Source organism: Eurytemora carolleeae, unplaced genomic scaffold, assembly GCF_000591075.1.
Source record: "Eurytemora carolleeae unplaced genomic scaffold, Eaff_2.0 scaffold72, whole genome shotgun sequence".
In the NCBI taxonomy this organism is placed as follows: domain Eukaryota; kingdom Metazoa; phylum Arthropoda; class Copepoda; order Calanoida; family Temoridae; genus Eurytemora; species Eurytemora carolleeae.
In genome coordinates, this window is record NW_019396031.1 from 312,232 (window position 1) to 332,080 (window position 19,849).

The window sequence follows — 19,849 nt, forward strand, 5'->3', positions numbered from 1 at the left end:
ACAATATTCTTTTATGTAATCTCTGGATTTAGATTATATCTTTCTCTGGCTTCAGATTATATTTCTGGTTTATTATTTAGATTATTTCTCTGGTTTCTGATTACATTTATCTCTCAGATTATATCTATCTCTGCTTTAAATTGAATCATTGGAAGCTATTATTATAACTAGATTAAGGAATTGAGTTTATGCATAAACTCAGATTTTCTAATCCCTGTAATATTTACAACCCGAAGTCGTAGACCTTAAATATTATGAAAACTATAAATTCTTATAGATAAAATAATCTAATTTTAAAATATCAAAAGTTTACACCACCACCAGGTTGCAAAATTCTAACCATTTTTAAATCAAAAATGAAATCATTTAAAAAAAAATGTTCGGATAAAATAGATCTTTTTAATTAAAATTAGAACCACTAAGATATAGCCAATTTTTTAATGAAAAATATCACTGATGTTTAATGGCATTTTTTACGAAAAACCTAAATTTTTAATTTTCTTTTAAAGATGAGAACCATTACTGTATAAAATAAGATTTTTTTGTAAGAATTACAGACAATTTGCCAAAAAGTCGGGATGCTAGTAGACAAAAATAAAATGCAAGATTTAAAACAAATGTGAAAATTACATTAAAAATAGTTGGAATCACTCAACGCAATTATGCATAAAGTGTATGTCGGTTTTTATTACAATATATATAATTATAATAAAAAGCTAATTTTTTATTATGATTATAAGAACATCAAATCATTATAAAAAATTTTGCGCAATCATTAAAAAATATTTAATATTGAATTCTTTATTAAAGAATTAAAAATTCTAACCTTCTAACTTAATAATTATAGCTCCTAATTTGCACTTAAAATTTCTCTGATATGAGATGTGCAATCGTTGTGTTAAACATTTAAATAACACTAAAAAACATTTCGGATAATTATTATTACGCTGCACTGCTACGCATATTTAATATTTATATTCCCATCCCGCCTCCAGGGCTCATCGATTTAATTTTTAAATACTCAGGGTACCAGATTTAGTACGGTGGTGTCGGGCCGCGCCGGGGGGATTTAAAAGACCGGGTAGACCCTGCACGGAAAATCGTAAGGGATTTAAAAATGGCCGTCCGTCCCGACATCACAGCCAATCAGCGTACAGTGTCAGATATCATGTGATCAATCCGGACCAATCACAGCAAGTAAATTCAAATTCTCTATTGCCTTTGTCCAGTACTGAGGGAAGAAAATAACGAACGTTCTATTTCACAGACAGTACAAGAGAAACTGTCGGACGAATTGGAGTGAGATAAATTCACGAATAACCGCAGTTCTGATCTAAGATATTTTCAGAAAATATGGTGTAAAAATTTAACAAAATAGATTTAAAATCAACTCTGTAAAACAAAGAAGTAGCGTGATACGAAAGAACATTTATCCCGGAGTAAGTTAAAAGAAATCCTGGCAGCTTGTAACCAACCCTTTACCCTTCCTTACTCAGGAGGGTTCTCTATAGGTTAGTAAATAATTTTATTTTTTTGTTTAAAGATTACTGAAAGCAAGGATATTTCTTAGCTGTAGAATTTTGAAATTACTTAGTATTTTGATTGTCCGAACATTCTTTAACTTTCAAATATTAGATCAGTATTTATCTTTCAAGTAATTTCCTAGAGAACGACTGGTAATTTCCTTCACCGATTTTTGGACCCTGAGAAGACTTCGCATATATTTTTAAAAATGGTTTTATGTTTAGGTCCTTCTATATATAAATTTGGCTTGTCTGTCTGTCTGTTTGTTTGTCTGTCTGTCTGTTTGTATCCAATAAACGTCAAAACGGCTAAACCGATCGGGCCCAAATTTTTTGTGCGACATCTAGGGACCCCAGGCAAGGTTTATGAATGATTGAAATTTTAAATATTTGTCTCCATCAAAATTCGATCGTCATTAAATTTTTGAAAATTTTGAAAATCCGCGAAATTTTTTGTGAAAATCCGCGAATTATTTTTGTTTTGTTTTACGATGTACACAAAGAGAACATGTTCACAATTAATTTAGAAGATGGGCGCGAAGCAGGGCGCGAAGCGCCCTCTAAGGCTAGTATTATAAACTTATCATGGCTGGCTATTTATTCCAACCTAAATACGTTTCAAGTAGTAATTCAATCATACTAGATTGTTTAATCGGGATGTATTTACTCCCAGATGAATGTTTAAGTCTCATCTGATGTTTTCAGCTTTAATGACTATAAATATCCTTTGTGTCCGTCCTTGTATTCGATCCCCCCCCCCTCCTATCAATTTTGTACATGACCTAGATATTAACTATTTGCTACAAAAAAATACCTACAATTTCAACAATTTTCAACAAAACTAGTAAATATTTAGGGTTAGGTTAGGTTAAGAAACTTTCTGGGTCGAGCGCTGCGGCTAGGACAGGATAGGGGGCCGAGTGCAGCGGCTGGGACAGAATTGGGGCCGAGTGCTGCGGCGCAGCGGCTGGGACAGGATGGTGGCCGAGTGCTGCGGCTAGGACAGGATAGGGGCCGAGTGCTGCGGCTAGGACAGGATAGGGGGCCGAGTGCTGCGGCTAGGACAGGATAGGGGGCCGAGTGCTGCGGCTGGGACAGGCTTGGGGACCGGGCGCTGCGGCCACAAGACCAGCTTTATCCATGTGTGTCTGTTTTAAAAGTACCTTAAAATTGATAACAGATTATAATATACAAAAATTTATAGGAGGGGGGGGGGGTCCAAAAATCGTGAACTGGGAAATTACCTATCCTTTCATCCAACCATAAAACGTTTCAAGTAATTCAACCATACTAGATTGCTAAATCGGGATGTATTTACTTCTAGATGAATGTTAAGTCTTTGAGCATTTGATCATACTATATTATCAACATAAAGTAATACCTTTTTGGTCTGTCCTAGAGAGCGATTTTGGTCTTTTTTGTACATAATTTATATTTAGTATTTATTTAGGGTTAGATTAGGTTAAGACACTTTCTGGGCCGAGCGCTGCGGCCACGTGTTAGGTTTAGACACTTTCTGGTCCGAGCGCTGCGGCTAGGACAGGCTAAGGGGCCGAGCGCTGCGGCCACATGTCTTACATTTAAGATCCATGTACATAATTGATAGGAGGGGGAGGGGTGGGGTCCAATAATCGCTCCTTTTTGATCCACATTTATCGTAGGTTCAGATATGACTAAGCATATATCCATATTTTATGCCAGCTTCTCTGTTATAAGCAATTAAAAAAGTTAACCCCCTGCACTGCGGCTAGGAGCTTAATGCTTTTCTTGCCAATTTTTTACCCTTCGCGTGAAATTATTTGCGACAATAATATCTTGCATACCAGGCACATCAACTATTAAACTCATTGGAAAGATTGTCAGTTTAAAAAAAATAACTTATCAAATTAGTAATATATGTTTGTGGTTAGAATAAAAAAGAACAAATCTACCTAACCTTGCTGATGATATGACTGGTCACGTTTGATAATGTTTGATCCTGGGACCTGAGAATGATTTTAATTCAATATTAAATCCTTGTATTCAGGTGCTATGTCATTTCTCTACGGAATACAACCTGAGATGAATCATCTACACGGAGTCTGTGATCCACATATGAACGGTCTCTCCCTACAGGTAAAAGAAGAATCTTGTCAAATAGATATTCAATCCCCCCCCCACTCCGTTTTAAACTTTTTTTCCCTATTTTGCTGATTTAACTAAAATGAACAATGTTAAAACCATCCGTGTAGCTGTTGTAGGGGGGGGGGGATTCTTATATTAAAACCGAATGTTTCAAGGGGGCGTGGGCCTGAACGCCCTCCCCTTAAAACGGTCCATGTTTTTTTTTCTTTCTTCTAAAATCATTTTCCTTTTATTTCCTTAAAGACAACTATTTATTTTAAATGTTTTTTTATTTCAGGAGATGATCGATACAGATATAAAAGCAGAGTTTGATGACGTGATGACCTCGAACCAGATGGGGTTTTCCAGTATGGACTCCCTGGAGCTTCTCAACAACCTGGACAGCATAGATACTCCTTTTAAATTTGATGCCCGGTATCATGAGGTAGACGAGGTTTTAAACCATCCTCCCCAGTGGAACTCCATCCAACACAATCAGGATATTGCCGCGTTAAACTCGTCATATTTCGACGACAGCCTGAGTGGTAATGTGATGGTAAACCCTAACAGTGTAATGCCGCTCCATCAACACTACCAGAACACTCCTTCACACACTCCTTCTCCTGTTCCTCCTACAGGACACCACCTTACAGTCAATACAGGATATAATCATCATAATTTACAATCTCCCATTCCCTCTCCAATGTCCCCTCAGACCTATCCTAATCATCAGATCCATTATCAATATCATCCTGGACAGCAAGGGGTTCAGAAACCCCTGAAAGTTCTTCCTCCAGCTAGTTCTCCTATGCAGCAAGTCCCCAGCCCTCATGGCCGCCTTACTCCCACCAGTATGCTCAGAAAAAAGCAAACTTTAAACGGGAAGGATTCTGGATTCCCTAAACCAGCATATTCTTACAGTTGTCTGATAGCACTGGCGTTGAAGAACAGTCCAACTGGAAGTATGTCCGTCTCAGAAATCTATAAATTCATGTGGTAAGTTGGTAGATTATTCTGGAAAGATATTTAATTTCTCAATTTGATAATAATTTCTTCCTTACGATGAAACATTAAACTTAATTTTTTAATATCTTATCATTGAGACTAAACATTTAATATCGGAACCCTAAACCCCTAGTCTTCAGAAGATTTGAGTCATTCTTTGAGTGTAATAAGAGGAATGGGGGAGTGGGGGGGGGTCGTGTACTTTTTCGTACATATTAATGGATGATTGAATTCAGTTTGGTTTTACTCACCTTGACTCAGGGTAGACATAACCCCCTGGTTCAATAAAAACGATGACTTTTCGAATTAGAATGAATATATGGATCTACACATTTATATACATGTAATGCAGGATTCGTTAAACAAGGCCATTTGGTTCGGATCATCTGTATAATTCCAATAAATTTAATCATGACTCCGGAACATTTAAACCCTTTATTAAATTAATCAGTATTTTACGATCGTTCATCTGAAACGAGAGGATCGGTTAAAATGAACCCTACAGCTGATCCAAAACCAGCACCTGTGAAATGGTATTTAAAGGGATCCTGAAGTTGCCTTTAAATCCCCCGGGTTCGACCCCTACCAGTTACTAGGTTCTAACCGTCATTCTAGGAGAGCCGTTTAAATGTCCGCCCCCCTCCCCTACTACATACCTCCCGCCCTCCCCCCCTCCCCCCCTTAACCACAGAATTTCTAACCGTCAACTAAGCGCTCACAAATCAACGGATTTTTGGCGGGAATTCACAAAAAATATTTTTCCAATTCTTTAAAAAAAAAAAAATTTTCTTTTAATCCCCTCACTCACTGAACCCCTTTAGGGCCTTAAAAAGGAATTCTTTTTGGTATTATTTGTGAGCTATTTGTCCCGTGCCTAAAAATCCATGACCCTCCCAAAGTCCAACTGACAGCTAACCGTCTTCCCTTTGATGAATGAACTTTTTTAAAGATACATTAAACAGACACTACACTGCATGAACTGATCCTTCTTTTTCCATATAAGTCAAATCAATATGTATTTCATTACTGAATTAAAAAATATTTTTTACTCTAATTTTTTTTTCTAATATTAAAATCACTGAAGAAATACTGAATTCTCTTTTTACAGAAAATTATTATCACATATATCAAGACAGGGTACATTGTTCTTAAATCCCAAAAGATTTGGATGAATTTTTTAGTAAGTTTTTCCCCTCTTTTTGATATATTTTCTGAGATTCATATATTCTCCATGGTTCATCGATAGAACCCCTTGAAGTATTACTGCCCGGCCCTAACCTAACGTTGTGAAAATTGATTTTCAAGTAATATATAGCCCTGATTTATTATTTTAATACATATGCTGGAGGTTTTATCATTGTAGGGGGGAGGGGGTGACGGGTTGACGAAAGATTAATGATCTGTTAAACTCTTCCTAAGTATCTTACTTTTTATGAACAACTTTTTAAGACAATTTTAAAAAGCTTAAACATTTCATTTTTTCGAATATCAATTTTTTCTAGAATCTTTATATAAATTTGACGACTAAATTTTTCAGGACATTCATCAAATAAATAATACTAAGCTTAGGCATTTATTAGTTGTAATTATTAATCAAATTTGGTTTAGTTTTATTGCAGAGTAAATTCAAATTTCAATTCGTCATAGATTTTAGTATTGAGTCAACATAACTCAGGTTTTAATATTTTTATATGTTTCAGTGAACACTTTCCTTACTTCAAAACTGCTCCTAACGGCTGGAAGAACTCGGTTCGTCACAATCTCTCTTTAAACAAATGTTTTGAAAAGATTGAAAAACCCGCGACCAATGGCGCCAATCAAAGAAAGGGTTGTCTTTGGGCCATGAACCCCGAGAAGATAAATAAAATGGACGACGAGGTGAAGAAATGGTCTAAAAAGGACCCGATGGCGATCAAGAAAGCGATGTACTACCCGAACACCTTGGAGATGCTGGAGAGGGGAGAGATGGTGAAGGATTACAACAGTAACTCCGCGAACCTGGATAGCGAGGATGATGAGGATCCCAGGACACCAGCCAGTGTTTCATCTCAGGTAGAAATAATTTTTTTTTAACAATATTGATCTATAATACACAGAAATATTTATAAAGACCAGGGTTTAAAAAAACAGAATTCAAAATTGTGAAACTTTTGTTGAAATTTTAATCATTCCGATATTTTTAATGTTGAGAGGTGTGATTCGAATTTACTTGTTTTATTGAACAATTTCACTTGGATCATAAATATCTCAATTGTATGTATTTTCTTGCAAAAATAATTTATCTTCTCTCAAAGTTATTCTCAGGCATTTAAACATAAAGCAAAAGCAAATAAGAAAATATTAAAGAAAAGGTTTATAAGATTTGCCGTGTGTCTTCGTAATCGTATGATTGAAAAAATAATAATATCAAAACGAGTAAGAAAGTATTAAAGATTAAACTTTATCTGAACTTTATCTTTTTAACACAAAACTTAGAAAGAATAAACCTGAGTCCAGTTGCCATGGATGCAGAACGCAGAGTATAACTTGTACATTACTTAAAGGGACTGTAAGCCTAATCTCAAGTGACCCTACATTTTAAGAGGGGAATTTTAGATTTACATGGGAACACTACACATTTGAGTGATCATCGACGTGAGAGAATCCCGTGTGATAATCTCTAAAATGGTATTCAAATTGCGTAAAACTTGGAGTTTACGCTAAGAGTACGGCGTCAGTTATCTTTTAATGTGCAACGCGAGTTGAAAAAAAATTCAAATGAAACATTTATTTTCTGCGGACTACTGGAAAGTAAAGTTAATATTTTTAAAGATATAAAACCGTTTGCAAACATAGTTATCAACAATAAAAAGCTTTTCTGTCGAGATATAAGGATAAGTCCGTCAACCGTGATCAGTTGTGAACCGGAAACACCACTCTACAAACAACGTATAAAGTCCCTTTAAACTGTGGGGTTCTACATGTTTAAATTTATTTTATTTTGAAGTAAGGAATAACGCAACCTCGGATTCCTGAGAAATAGAGAGGTTGCGTGATTTTCCAAATGAACAGTCGAAACATTCGCGATTGTCCTTTTTATTTCTTTTGTAAATTTAAGTTCAAACTTGTTAAATAGTTTAAAAGTTTTAGTATCTTACTTACCTAACAGTGTCATTCCCTTTTGCTGCAAAATTTTAGCATACAAGAAGAAGAACTGAACTAAAAACTGTTCAGAAAAACTAATCATTATAATTGGCAAAAAATTATCTCAATATACAATTTCTTACATTTGCAGGGAAGCCAAGGATACTCTTCAGCTGAGAATGATTTCATGGATATGGAAAATTTTCCCTCAGTTCCTGATACTTCTCTTCCTGAATTAAACCTACAGGTAATTTCACATTTTTAAACCTCTCTCTTTTCTAATGTGTTTATATTTAATCTTCAATCATGTTTGTTTTCAGTTTAAGACCACATGTCTGCTTCCCTATTGAGTAAAAATTATTCTTGCTTGAATAAGACCTTGCACTACATTTATTTTAAATAATTTTACTTCCCTCTTTCTCTTAGTTTTATATCTAAACCTCCATATCTGACCTTTTCCCTTGTTTACAATATAAATATTACGCCAACATTATTTGCTATATCTTAACTTCACCCCTACCTTTTTAAAAAGAATATATTATAACCTCCCACCCACCATATTTTTATATTTAAACCTTCCTTTATCATATTTTTATATTAAACTACCCTTCACGATTTCATGTAACCTCCCTTCTACAATATTCTTTTATGTAAACCTCCCTTCTACAATATTCTTTTATGTAAACCTCCCTTCTACAATATTCTTTTATGTAAACCTCTCTTCTATTAAATTCTTCTTTGTACACCTCTTGTCTACCTGTTCTTTCATGTAAACCTCCATTCTACCATATTCACATATTTAAACCTCTTTATTTCTTCCCAAACCTCCCCTGACCTTATTGTTACTGACCTTATTGTTGAACTTCCCTTTGAACATATTTATATATTTATACATTACATTCGTTCCCTCTAATTGTAATATTATTTGATTAACTACTTATCTAGGCTGTCGGAGGTATTTATGAAGATATGTCGGAACTATCCTCTCCTGGAATGCCTAAGGTAATTATTGAAATAAATGCTCTTTGTATCATAATATTAAGAAACTTGTGAGACATCAAAGTGACTGTAAATGTAATTATTAAGTGGCCTTCAATTTAAAAAGAGGGGTATGGTCGATTCACTGGCACCCTTGAAACCTTGCTCTGATCAATAACGTGGAGGTTAACGTCGTTTTTCTAGGGTTAAAACTGTTTAACTCTGATATTTTCTTCATTGTTTTCTACAGCAGAATTGAACTGTCACTCTTAGACAGAAATCACAATTGAATATATTCCGTTTTAAAATTATTAACACATGAATATCTAATTGATTCTTTAGCAGACAAAGCTTTTAAATTTGAAATGCCTTCTTTCAAGGAAGGGTCATTTAACATGACGTTTACAGTGCCTTTGAAGTTTTTTCGAACCGACCGGCTTTCTACCCTTTTTTAGAGAAAAAAATTCTCAAGGTGATGTTAAAAAATGAGGAGGTAAGGAGGGGGATTTAACTTGATTCCCCCGAATTTACTAAGGGTTAACAGGCGTTCGTTAGACCTTTAATAAGCCAAGAGAAGGAAGGCAACATTATTATTTTTATTAATAATTTTTTTAATTTCAGATGTCTGTTCAAACAGTCGGGAAATCTGTCTTTATTCCCCAACGGTATACAGCCAACTATTCAATAAACAGTGTCAACATATTATCTATTCCGAACTCAGGAAACTAAACCCTGAGACATTACACGAACATTCTTTTGTGATCAAACTAATTCCCCCAGCTCACCTTGTAGCAAACCTGATCAACGGTTCGCGTATCTGGTCAAACACACATTGATTTGCGTAGATTTCTTTTTCAATATTTACGCTTCATTGCGCACCTGTATTTTTTAAATTGAGAACTTCTTGTTCTTGAATGAAAGAACTATTGCTCAGTGTATACTTTATACTGTAGTAGACTTCTCCCCGACCTGAAATCCTTTGCTCAGACCAACCTTTCATTTGCGTTCTACGCAATTCTCCCTGTCCTTTGCGTTTTACGCAATTCATCCTTCATTTGCGATCTACAAAGTTCGCAGTTCGCAGCTCTTTTTACTTTTATTAAAAGAAAATTCTTTTCAACCTTGATAAGAATAAAAACAAGAATTCTTGGCTAATTAAAATATATTTTTATATCAAAATATAAATATTTTTATATATATATATAATCAGTATTTGGTTTTATTTTGATCCCTAGTCGTGCTTTTGGTTATTATTCATTCATTCATTCATTCATTCAGATCAATTATGGCGGTGTCGGAAAATATTAAATAGAAATTTTTCAAAATAATTTTAATTTTTATAATTACATTTACTGCCTTGTTCCACTGCCTGACTTGTGATAATGTAAATATATATTTTTGTACAATTTTTAGTTCCATATTCTACCGCAATAATTCTCTAGCGGTTAAATCTTGTATATATTTACATTTAATTTTTGTATCTCTAAGATATCCAGTGATCTAGTTTTGTATCAATTTACTATAAAATACACTTGTAGATTAAACAATGTTTGGATAAAATGTTAAACTTTATGTTGAATAATAACTGCACAGTGCACAGCTGAGAAAACTAAAGAGAAAAATCTAGAAGAAAAGATAAATCAACGATCAGTATCAACACCGTAGAGATGGTGGATTTATCAGAAATAACCCTACAATTGTCAATATGATCCGAGTTTTAAATCACTCAATTGATCCTTAGGATTTTGACAATATTCCGTTCCGTTTAAACTCAAAATTTTTCTTTTTTTAATAATTTGGTAAACATCATCAATGCTCTAATTGTAAATAAGATATTTTCATACGTATTATTTGCGAGGATTTGATGCTTCATAATATTTGAGAACACATTTTTAATCGTTAGTTTTTTGTCATTTGCTGGTTTAAAGCTGTAAAGTACTATAAGAAAGTGTAAGTGGCAGGTTTGGTTTATAATTTGCACCATGGATCCGCAAATTTTTGCGCATCTAGACCGAGGAATTCAAAAAGTTGTGGATCCAATTATTTCAATGCCGTTTAATGCAGGTGTAAAAAGTAACTAATGACTATTTTGGGGTGTAAGGTTATGCAAATATCAAAGGGGACCACATTCCCACACTAAGGGTGGGGGGGTGTTAGGTTCTGACTTCTTTCTACAGATTTCTCTGATTTTTTGCATGTAAGGTTATGCAAATATAAATTTTGATAAAATATTTTAAAAACTAGGTTGCGCACATCTTTCTTTTTAACTTTCAGTTGGGGCTTTATCTTCTCTTTGAACGTAAAAAAAAAAGTTTTCGGATTTCATAATATTTTTTCGCGCATTTTCTAAATTTTACAAAAATAAAAACTTTTAAACACAATTTTTTTTAATTTGATCATTATAAACCTTCCCTGGGGTCACGTGAGGTCCCTCGCAAAATTTGGGCCCGTTTTGACGTTTATTGGATACAAACAGACAGACAGTCAAGCAAAGAATATATATTAGATTATTTTGGTATCATTTAAATGTAAGTCTGAACAATTATTGAGAAAAAATTGAAGTGATTCGGGGTGTCTACATTACTTTCTAATCAGAAATAATATTTTTTTATAACATTTGATGATTCTGACAAAAAATTGTTTCTAGGTTAAAAATTAGGAGCCATATGAAATTAAGCAAAAACTCTTAAAAAGTCAGCACTCCCTTTCAACAAACCTCTGAACCATGTTATTTGAAACAGAAGTATTTTTGTGAGTAAGGAAACAATAGCTTCATAATTGCATGTTAATCAATGTTCGCTGCAGTATTAAAAATAGACAGACAGACAGACAGACAAACAAATTAAATTGTGTTCATTTTTCATTCCTGGGTTTGAAGGTATGCATAATACATATAGTCTCGTCTGCAGCATCTCAAAACTTCGATCAATTAGAGACTAGTTAAAAGAAGAGATAGAGGTAAACTTCTGGGGCAGAGAATGAGTTTAACTTATTAAGAACTAGTTTGATCAACTCTGTCCGTTTAAAAGTTCCCAATTCAGTATTAAGGTTTAAGGATTAAATGAATGTTATAAAATAGAAATAAACTTGTGTAAGTTTGGAGAAAATATTCTTCAAGGTTCCTGCTGAACCCTAGAAGTTCTTATCCGATAATTCATTATTAGCTCCGAGGCAGTGCTACAGTACTGCCTGGTTTCCAGTCCTTCTCCACCCTCGACCCAGGATACTAATCAAACCATTTTCAATATTCAACACCGGAAACAGGTAAGGATATTTTTTTAGAAGACATTGATTAATACTTTCCTGTCTGTAAAAGTAGGGGTTGTCAGGGACTAAAAGCATTCAAAGGACAAAAATATAAGTTAAATACTAAAATCTTGCATAAAATAAAAAATTACACTTCTATAGATATTTTTTTTTATCGCTTTGATGTTCGTTGAAGAAGTTTAATCCACTTTTAATATAGTTTCCTGGGTAAAATAATGTATTCTGGTTTATTCTTAATGTTCCGAAGTTTCGAATATAGGATAATTGCTCTGGGTCTACTGTAAGGAAAACATGTATGGATGATGGTTGAAGGGTTGATAATAAGTTTCTTGGATTACATTAATACACTTTTCTATGTCTGCGCTCAGGGTTGAGAGATAAACCTTGTTTTACGTAAGGTTAATGATATGATAATAGGGTTTAATTTAAGGATAGATAAGTATACTCTGGAGAGGGTGACAAGAGAGAAAACATAAGAATGCTCTTACTCAAAGGTTTTCTTATATAAAAAAATCTTCGCTATAAACTCATATTTTCTAATCTCTACTATGAACTCTGTTACGTGGGGGTTAGAAAATTTTAATTTGTGGTAAAAACTAAATTCATTTTTAGGATTAAAGATTAATTATCCACTTTTCTTAGTTAGGTTAGAATACAGACTTGAAAATATGTTCAGGGGTTCTTATCTAGGTTTCTAGAATACAGACTTGAAAATATGTTTAGGGGTTCTTATCTAGGTTTCTAGAATACAGGATTGATAATATGTTTAGGGGTTCTTATCTAGGTTTCTAGAATACAGGATAGATAATATGTTTAGGGGTTCTTATCTAGGTTTCTAGAATACAGGATAGATAATATGTTTAGGGGTTCTTATCTAGGTTTCTAGAATACAGGATAGATAATATGTGTAGGGGTTCTTATCTAGGTTTCTAGAATACAGGATAGATATTATGTGTAGGGGTTCTTATCTCGGTTTCTAGAATACAGGATAGATAATATGTTAATGTTTTCTAATCTAGGTTTCTAGGAGAGAGGATAGATAACATGTTAATGTTTTCTAATTTAGGTTTCTAGGAGAGAGGATGGATAAATGGAAGTTCTGTTTCTGTATTGGGATTCTGACTGGATACTGGATAGGTAGGTCCTGGTCCAGGTTCAGAGTTCGGATCTGAATACAGATCTCCAGCTTATATATTTTGCTAGAAAAATCTCACGAAAAAGGCCTGTCCATTAAAAAAGGGGAAATGTCCGATTCACAACGGTACCCTTTAAACATATATTTGATAAATAATGTCGAAGATATCACCGTTTTTCTAGCATAAATAGTTTTTAATTCTGACCATTTTCTCAATTGTTACTGAAATAGAAACGCGCAAGTCTTCCTAGAGAGAAACCTCATTTGAAACAAGTAAGATATCCATTTTTCACAAAGAAGATTATGGATATCCTTTGCATTTTTGATCAGATTAAGTGTTTAAGGGTAACGCTGGTAATCAATCATTCAAAAGATAATGCTTGGAAATACTTGAAATTGGTTTACCAGTTCTTTTCAACATATTTTTCTTTTAAATTTTCTGTTCATTTTCATTATTTTTTATTATCTTTGGAAACTTAGTACAGGGTGTCCCACGAAACATGACAATAGGAAGACGACTTGAAAGTCGTCTTTGGTATTTGAATTTATTTGTGACATTTATTCTTCTATCTACTTTAACATGTATGATTCTTGAAACAATTATCACATAATTCTCCTAGCCCTGGCATTTCCAAAAAGTGGTCTGCGTTTTTTGTGCTTTCAATATTACCGGAGATATAAAGAGTTTGGTTCAGATTTCAATTTTGTTAAATAAAAGCAAAATTGTCGAAATCTGAACGAAATTCTTCATATCTCGGGCAATATTGAAAGCACAAAAAAGGCAGACCACATTTTGGAAATGGCAGGACAAGGGAAATTTTGTGATTATTATCTCTAGAAATTTACTTCTAAAATTAGATTGACAAATAAACGCAGCAAATTATATCAAAAATCAAGACGACATTCAAGTCGTCCTGCATACTGTCATGTTTCGTGGGACACCCTGTATCTTAAATATATAATCAAGGGGTTTGCATGGGAGCAGGAGCAGGACGGCATATTGGACATAAGCTCCGGGTCGGAGGAGAACCAGGGAAATCAACTCAAGCAAACTTATTGTAAAATACTTGAAATTGCTAATTATTCCATTCCCAACTCTAATGAATCGAAATTAAAAGTTACTATTTCTCGAATAACTTGTTTGATTTGTTGATTGAGAAGGTAGGTTCACGGAGTACAGTCAAGTCAAGACTCCGTACACAGAGGATTGGAATGATAACCGTACAATGGAATGGTATGCAGGAAAGAAGGTTTGTTTTAGATACCGGGAAATTTCAAATTTCATACTTCTTCACCTTTCTTGACTTCTCTAACTTTTGCAGAAGCTTCATGTTAAATAGTACGTATACGAATAAGCTTGTAGTCATGGCTTACAATTAAAGAAAAGGAATTGAGTCTGTGTCACAAACTCAATTTTTCGTATCCCTATATCTTTCCAACCTGATGATGTAAACCTTTTATATTTCAAACTTCGATTATATGATCTAACAGAATTTATAGTTTGAAATATTAAAGGTCTACGACATAGGGTTGCAAAAATATAGGGATCATAAAATCAGAGTTTGTGGCAAAGAATCAATTCCTTTTACCACTTTTTCGGTATTTTTTTTACTCAGTTCTGATCTAAACCATTTACAACCCCCCTTTGATGCAGCTAAATAGGTTTTTTGCTCTCTCGTGTGTGTGAAATAAAAGCTTGAGGCCACCCAGGACAAACCAGATCTGTTAGAAGCATTCGGTTTCTTTTTATTGAAATAAAACGTGTTTTTGTCTTTAATTTAACAAATTTTAAACTTACGGATTTGTTCATTTTATAATTTTTCATTCAAAACGTAAATACCGACAAAAAAATATTTAAGAAAATGGCTAAAAAATTATGTATAAGGGGTCAAATTGTGATCGTAAGTTAAAGCTTTCTGAACTATTGACATAACTTTTAAATCCACTTGAGGCGTCGTAAGGGCGCAAAGTCATAATAGTAACACTGCTTGAAATGAGATTGAAGTGGGAACTGTACTATACTAACTTGAATTAATATTAACCTTTAATAAAATATTTAAAAGAAATAAAAATTTCAGAAAAACAGTTTATTTTCAATCATCCAAATTATCCCAGACAAAAGTAAAAAAATATATTTTTTTTAAAGTAAAGTGTAACCAAGCATTGGATCCTTTGAACCCCTTGATTGGATTCTAAATGCAATCTGAATACTTTGATTGGTTTGATTAATTATGTTACAAACTTCATGAAAAAGTTTTCAAATTAATTTGAGATCACTCAGACAAACTTTTCTTTTCTTTGTAAACAAACCACGCTAACTTCATGTTTTAGTTGAATAGACCTTTATTAATAGTTGTAATTTATTTTTTATTCTTTTTAAATCTAAAATCTGTTTAATCTGATTTCTGTTTAGGGAGCGAAGATTACCAAAGCATCACACTTTGATTACGAATATGTTCTGGGGCATAAGGTAGGTGGATAGAGATGTAGGTAGGTAGGTAGGTAGGTAGACGGGAGCCACCATTTCGATGTTCTGAGAGTAATATGACTATAACTTTATTGCATTTCCGGTCCTGGTCGGGAAAACTGTTTAATTTTTATACTAAACATAGTTCCTGAGCTGTCCTATTACGTTACAGTAAAATGTAAACAATCCCTTCCCCTTCTTAGTTCTACACTCATTAGTTGAACTTATGGGTTTGAATTTTTTGAGGAACCCAAGGGTACTCTTGGGAAAACACAGGCTTAAAAAAATAAATTTTTTTCTTAAAAAATTCGATTTTTCTAAAAAATTCCACGGGCAACGCTGGGAACTCCAGCTAGTTATTATTATTTTTCTGTTAATTGTTTAATTGTTTCTAGATTAGTCAGTACTGGAGAGGGAAGCATAGAATAAAATCAAAGATGGAAATAGATCCCGCAACTCAGGAACATTAATGACAAACAAATGTTTTAACTTTTTTTTCTAAAAACAAATATTAAGATATCAGATTTTTCTGATGAATGTTGAAATTTTAGTTTTAAAGAAATTGAAATGTCAACTTTTAATTTCCTGCAAACTTCGGAGATTAAATTCAGTTGTTTGAAAATGTTCTTGATCAACTTCTCATCTTATAGTTTTACTAAATACATTACAAACTCAGACGTCCTTATCCCTATCTATATCTTTGAAACCTGATGGTGTAAACCTTTGAAATTTCTTATTTAGCTGAATCTAACATTGGATTGTAAATATTATGGATTTGAAAATCAGAGTTTGTGGCAAAGACTCCTCTCCTTTGAGAATGGATTTCAAAGAGACAAAAACAAATATTTTTTTTATTGTAGTTTTTCACAATCGGAGTTACTTGAAATTACTTCGATAATTCCATGTTTTTTAGTAACGTTTCGCCTGTTTTATATTTTTACCCCATTTATGATGGTTTAGGGAGATGCTGGGATATATGAATGTCACGCAAACAACAAGTAAGTCAATGTATATATATATATATTTTTCTTGTCTGTTTGTTACAATAAACGTCAAAACGGCTGTGTGGGACTTCACATGACCCCGTGGAAGGTTTATGAAAAATCTAAATTAAAAAAATTTGCCTCCAACAAAATTCTATTTTCAATAAATTTGAAAATCCACAAATTATTTTTATAAAATCCGCGACCTTTTTTGGTTTTGTTTTACAATGGGTATAAAGGGAAAATGTTCACAAATGAAATAAAAGATTGGCGCGAAGTGCCCTAAAAGCATAGTTATATAAATAATTGTCTATTCTTTCTTATATTTTGATTTTTAAATAAGTTAATTTTAAAATCCCATTTGTATTTGGTGTTTTTTTTTTGCAGAGTCAAGATGTATCATAGTGCGAAATTTTCTATTCTTAACATTGCAGAAAACAAATGGAAAAAACAAGTCTATTAAATCGATCGTTTTTTGGTTTTTTTGTATTTTTTTCATTGTTTTCTTTTTTAGGTTTAAAGATATTGCAAAGTTTAATAAAAGCAACAGTAAACAGAATACAGTTTTAAAATGTTGAAAGTTTTATTAAAAGTTTATAAAAACGAACCAAAACGTTTAAGAACTCTGATTATAATTTGTTTAGGTACTCCATCGATATGAGATCTTTCCGAACTGATTATAATATCTTCGTTTCTTCGTCAGCTTTATCATCAGGATACTAAGCTCAAAATATTCATGGACAATATGTACTCTATGAGCTCTACAATCTGTATTTTTTGAACTCAAAACTTCATCCTCTATGAACTTAACACAATCCGGCCTCTATAAACTCTTCAATATGTCATCTATGAACTCTACAATATGTTCTCTATAGCTGTACATTCTGTCCTCTATGGACTCAGCAATCTTTCCACTATGGGCTATAGAACCTATGACCTATCCTAAAAAATTTCTATAACCTATCCTTTATGAACTCTACAAAATATAACATGTTTTATTTGGAGGCACAACCAACCTTCTATGGAGAAGCCGAAACTCTATAAAAACCTTAATTTATTTAGATTCAGTTATATTTTTCTGTATACTTGATATTACAATCTATTCCCCATGGACTTATCCATCTATCCGTATATGAATATCTGTCCTCGGCTCTAGCCTAAATTCCATAGACTCTACCTCAAAATATATCCCCTACATAGTACACAAAAATTCATTTAATTTTGGTTTAAAATTTTACAACTTTGCAAGTTTTCAAACCTTTTTCTGTAGAGCGATAAGAAAAGAAAGTTTTGGAAAAAAGTTGCGAAAGAACTAGTAACTAAATATACATATTTTTGAGACTAGAGTGCCCATGAACTTCATAATATATCCTTATATTGACGGTAAAATCTGTCATCTATTTCCATAATTTCTTTGTAGATGTGTTCGGTATTATCAATACATACATTTACTATGTAAACTTTTATTCCTTATATTAAGATAAATAAATTAATATTTTCAATTGTCAACTTAATTTAACATGCATACTTGTATCTCTAATTTAACATGCATACTTGTATCTCTAATTTAACATGCATACTTGTATCTCTAATTTAACATGCATACTTGTATCTCTAATTTTGAGTTTAAAACTACAGAATGTTTAAGATACTTGAATTTCTATTAAGTATTTACTTGATATTTTAATTTAATAATTTAATTGATTTTTTGTAAATATTGCATATTTATATGTATAAAACAATTTTTTCAAAATGTTTTTGTTGTTAAATTCTCTTATTTTTGAATAAAGCAACGAAGATCTATTTTATTATTTTAATATTTTTATTATGTTCATTGTTTATTATTTGTGGTAAGTTTTTTTTCAATGTTGTAAATTGATTTGTCAATTATCATTAAATATCAAATCTACACGAAAACTTTAATTGCCATTTTGTGATCGAATAGAATTTAGTCATTTTCAGTAAATGTATCTTTGTAACCCGTCACACGTAAGGCTAACTACGACGAAGTGCATATACTTTCTGTATCTGAATATATTGATCTCTTGCAATCAAAGTCCGTAAAAAATAAGAGGTAGGCCTTTAAACTTAAATATTTGAAACACTGAGCCCAACAAAACATTATAAGATAGCAAATACAAAAAATTTACCTTTATTCAGATTTAAAGGTTAGACTCGTAAATAACTTATAACTAGGACATCTGTTTACCGTGGCCCGTCCATCAATCAATTGTTTTTCCGAAATCTGTCCAATCTGAATCCTCTGCACTACTCTACAGATTATTTCCGGTTTAATGTATACATATATGATTTAGATTTATTATGGCTGAGCCATACTTAACCAGAAGACGACCTTCCTTCCTCACCTTTGCGATTCATTACTTAGTACCATCCTAAGACAAAGGAATTTAGTCTTTGCCACAAACTCAAATTTTCTGATCCCTATATCTTTTACAACTGATGGTGTGAACATTTGATTTATCAAACTTTAGAATTTACGAAACGACATTTGGTTGCGATGATATAGAATATTAGATAATCAGGGACTCAATTATTGACATCATTTTGCATAGGTAACCCAGGACATTTGGTTGCGATGATATAGAATATTAGATAATCAGGGACTCAATTATTGACATCATTTTGCATAGGTAACCCAGGACATTTCTTTCTATGTTTCTATTCTAAATAATCTTCAACTGAATTTTAGATAACAGTAAAAATACAATTTTTATCATTGCAGTGAGATCCATAAAACTGTGGAATTGGAAGACGACATTTAGTCGCATGTTATAGAGCAGATAATTTTATAAGTTGCACGGAAATAGAATTATTCAGTGATTTTGGCCTGTGCACGCTGCACAATTTACTTTTTACTTTGAATGGACATTTTGTATGTGTTGTAGGAAAATTAATGAACATAATTTTTTCAGATTTTTAGAATTTAAAATGAGAATACAGGGATACTGTTCTCACGAGAAAAAAGGTAGATCAGCTGTCAATGAAATCATTTTTATTCCCAGCTGTACAATTTACAACATATTTCTTTCCTAATTCCTTCGAAGTTTTATTTAGACGATAGTTAAATATTATGTTAAAAGTTTAGTTCTTATTTTGAAAGCCTATGCATGTTTAAAAGAATGAAAAAAAACTTCTGACATATCTGGTCATCTTTTTTACATATTATTCTCTTTCTAATTCCATTTTCTCACCAAAAGGACTCTCGTTCTTTCTCCTTCTTACGACCTCATTCCATTCTTTATTA

At 32.8% G+C, this 19,849-nt stretch overlaps 2 protein-coding genes and 1 long non-coding RNA gene across 3 annotated transcripts; all 3 read left to right on the forward strand.

The window, feature by feature from the left end:
- The first annotated feature begins 1,269 nt into the window (after window positions 1–1,269).
- On the forward strand, window positions 1,270–10,276 carry LOC111696813 (forkhead box protein N4). Its single transcript, XM_023466560.1, has 7 exons — window positions 1,270–1,511; window positions 3,550–3,638; window positions 3,925–4,622; window positions 6,332–6,683; window positions 7,906–8,001; window positions 8,700–8,756; window positions 9,354–10,276. The coding sequence occupies exons 2-7, from the start codon at window positions 3,555–3,557 to the stop codon at window positions 9,459–9,461; spliced, it is 1,395 nt and encodes a 464-aa protein (XP_023322328.1). The 5' UTR covers window positions 1,270–1,511; window positions 3,550–3,554; the 3' UTR covers window positions 9,462–10,276.
- A 153-nt stretch (window positions 10,277–10,429) lies between these two features.
- LOC111696916 (uncharacterized) lies at window positions 10,430–16,071 on the forward strand. The gene is made up of 7 exons (XM_023466707.1): window positions 10,430–10,796; window positions 11,897–11,996; window positions 13,066–13,136; window positions 14,102–14,167; window positions 14,296–14,384; window positions 15,548–15,604; window positions 15,997–16,071. Exons 1-7 carry the CDS (start codon window positions 10,715–10,717, stop codon window positions 16,069–16,071), a joined length of 540 nt encoding a protein of 179 aa, XP_023322475.1. The 5' UTR covers window positions 10,430–10,714.
- Window positions 16,072–16,559: 488 nt separating this feature from the next.
- Window positions 16,560–18,086, forward strand: LOC111696768 (uncharacterized). The gene is made up of 2 exons (XR_002764150.1): window positions 16,560–16,599; window positions 17,229–18,086. It is a non-coding gene; the product is annotated as an uncharacterized LOC111696768 (long non-coding RNA).
- The last annotated feature ends 1,763 nt before the right edge of the window (window positions 18,087–19,849 follow it).

Bases quoted from the DNA above. Each gene is read 5' to 3' on its own strand.
- LOC111696813 (XM_023466560.1), top strand. From the start codon at position 3,555: ATGTCATTTCTCTACGGAATACAACCTGAGATGAATCATCTACACGGA. The intron at 4,623-6,331 runs GTAAGTTGGTAG...TATATGTTTCAG, and splicing joins GAAATCTATAAATTCATGTG to TGAACACTTTCCTTACTTCA. The intron at 6,684-7,905 runs GTAGAAATAATT...TTACATTTGCAG, and splicing joins CAGCCAGTGTTTCATCTCAG to GGAAGCCAAGGATACTCTTC.
- LOC111696916 (XM_023466707.1), top strand. From the start codon at position 10,715: ATGGATCCGCAAATTTTTGCGCATCTAGACCGAGGAATTCAAAAAGTT. The intron at 14,168-14,295 runs GGAAATCAACTC...TTGATTGAGAAG, and splicing joins CCGGGTCGGAGGAGAACCAG to GTAGGTTCACGGAGTACAGT. The intron at 14,385-15,547 runs GTTTGTTTTAGA...ATTTCTGTTTAG, and splicing joins AATGGTATGCAGGAAAGAAG to GGAGCGAAGATTACCAAAGC.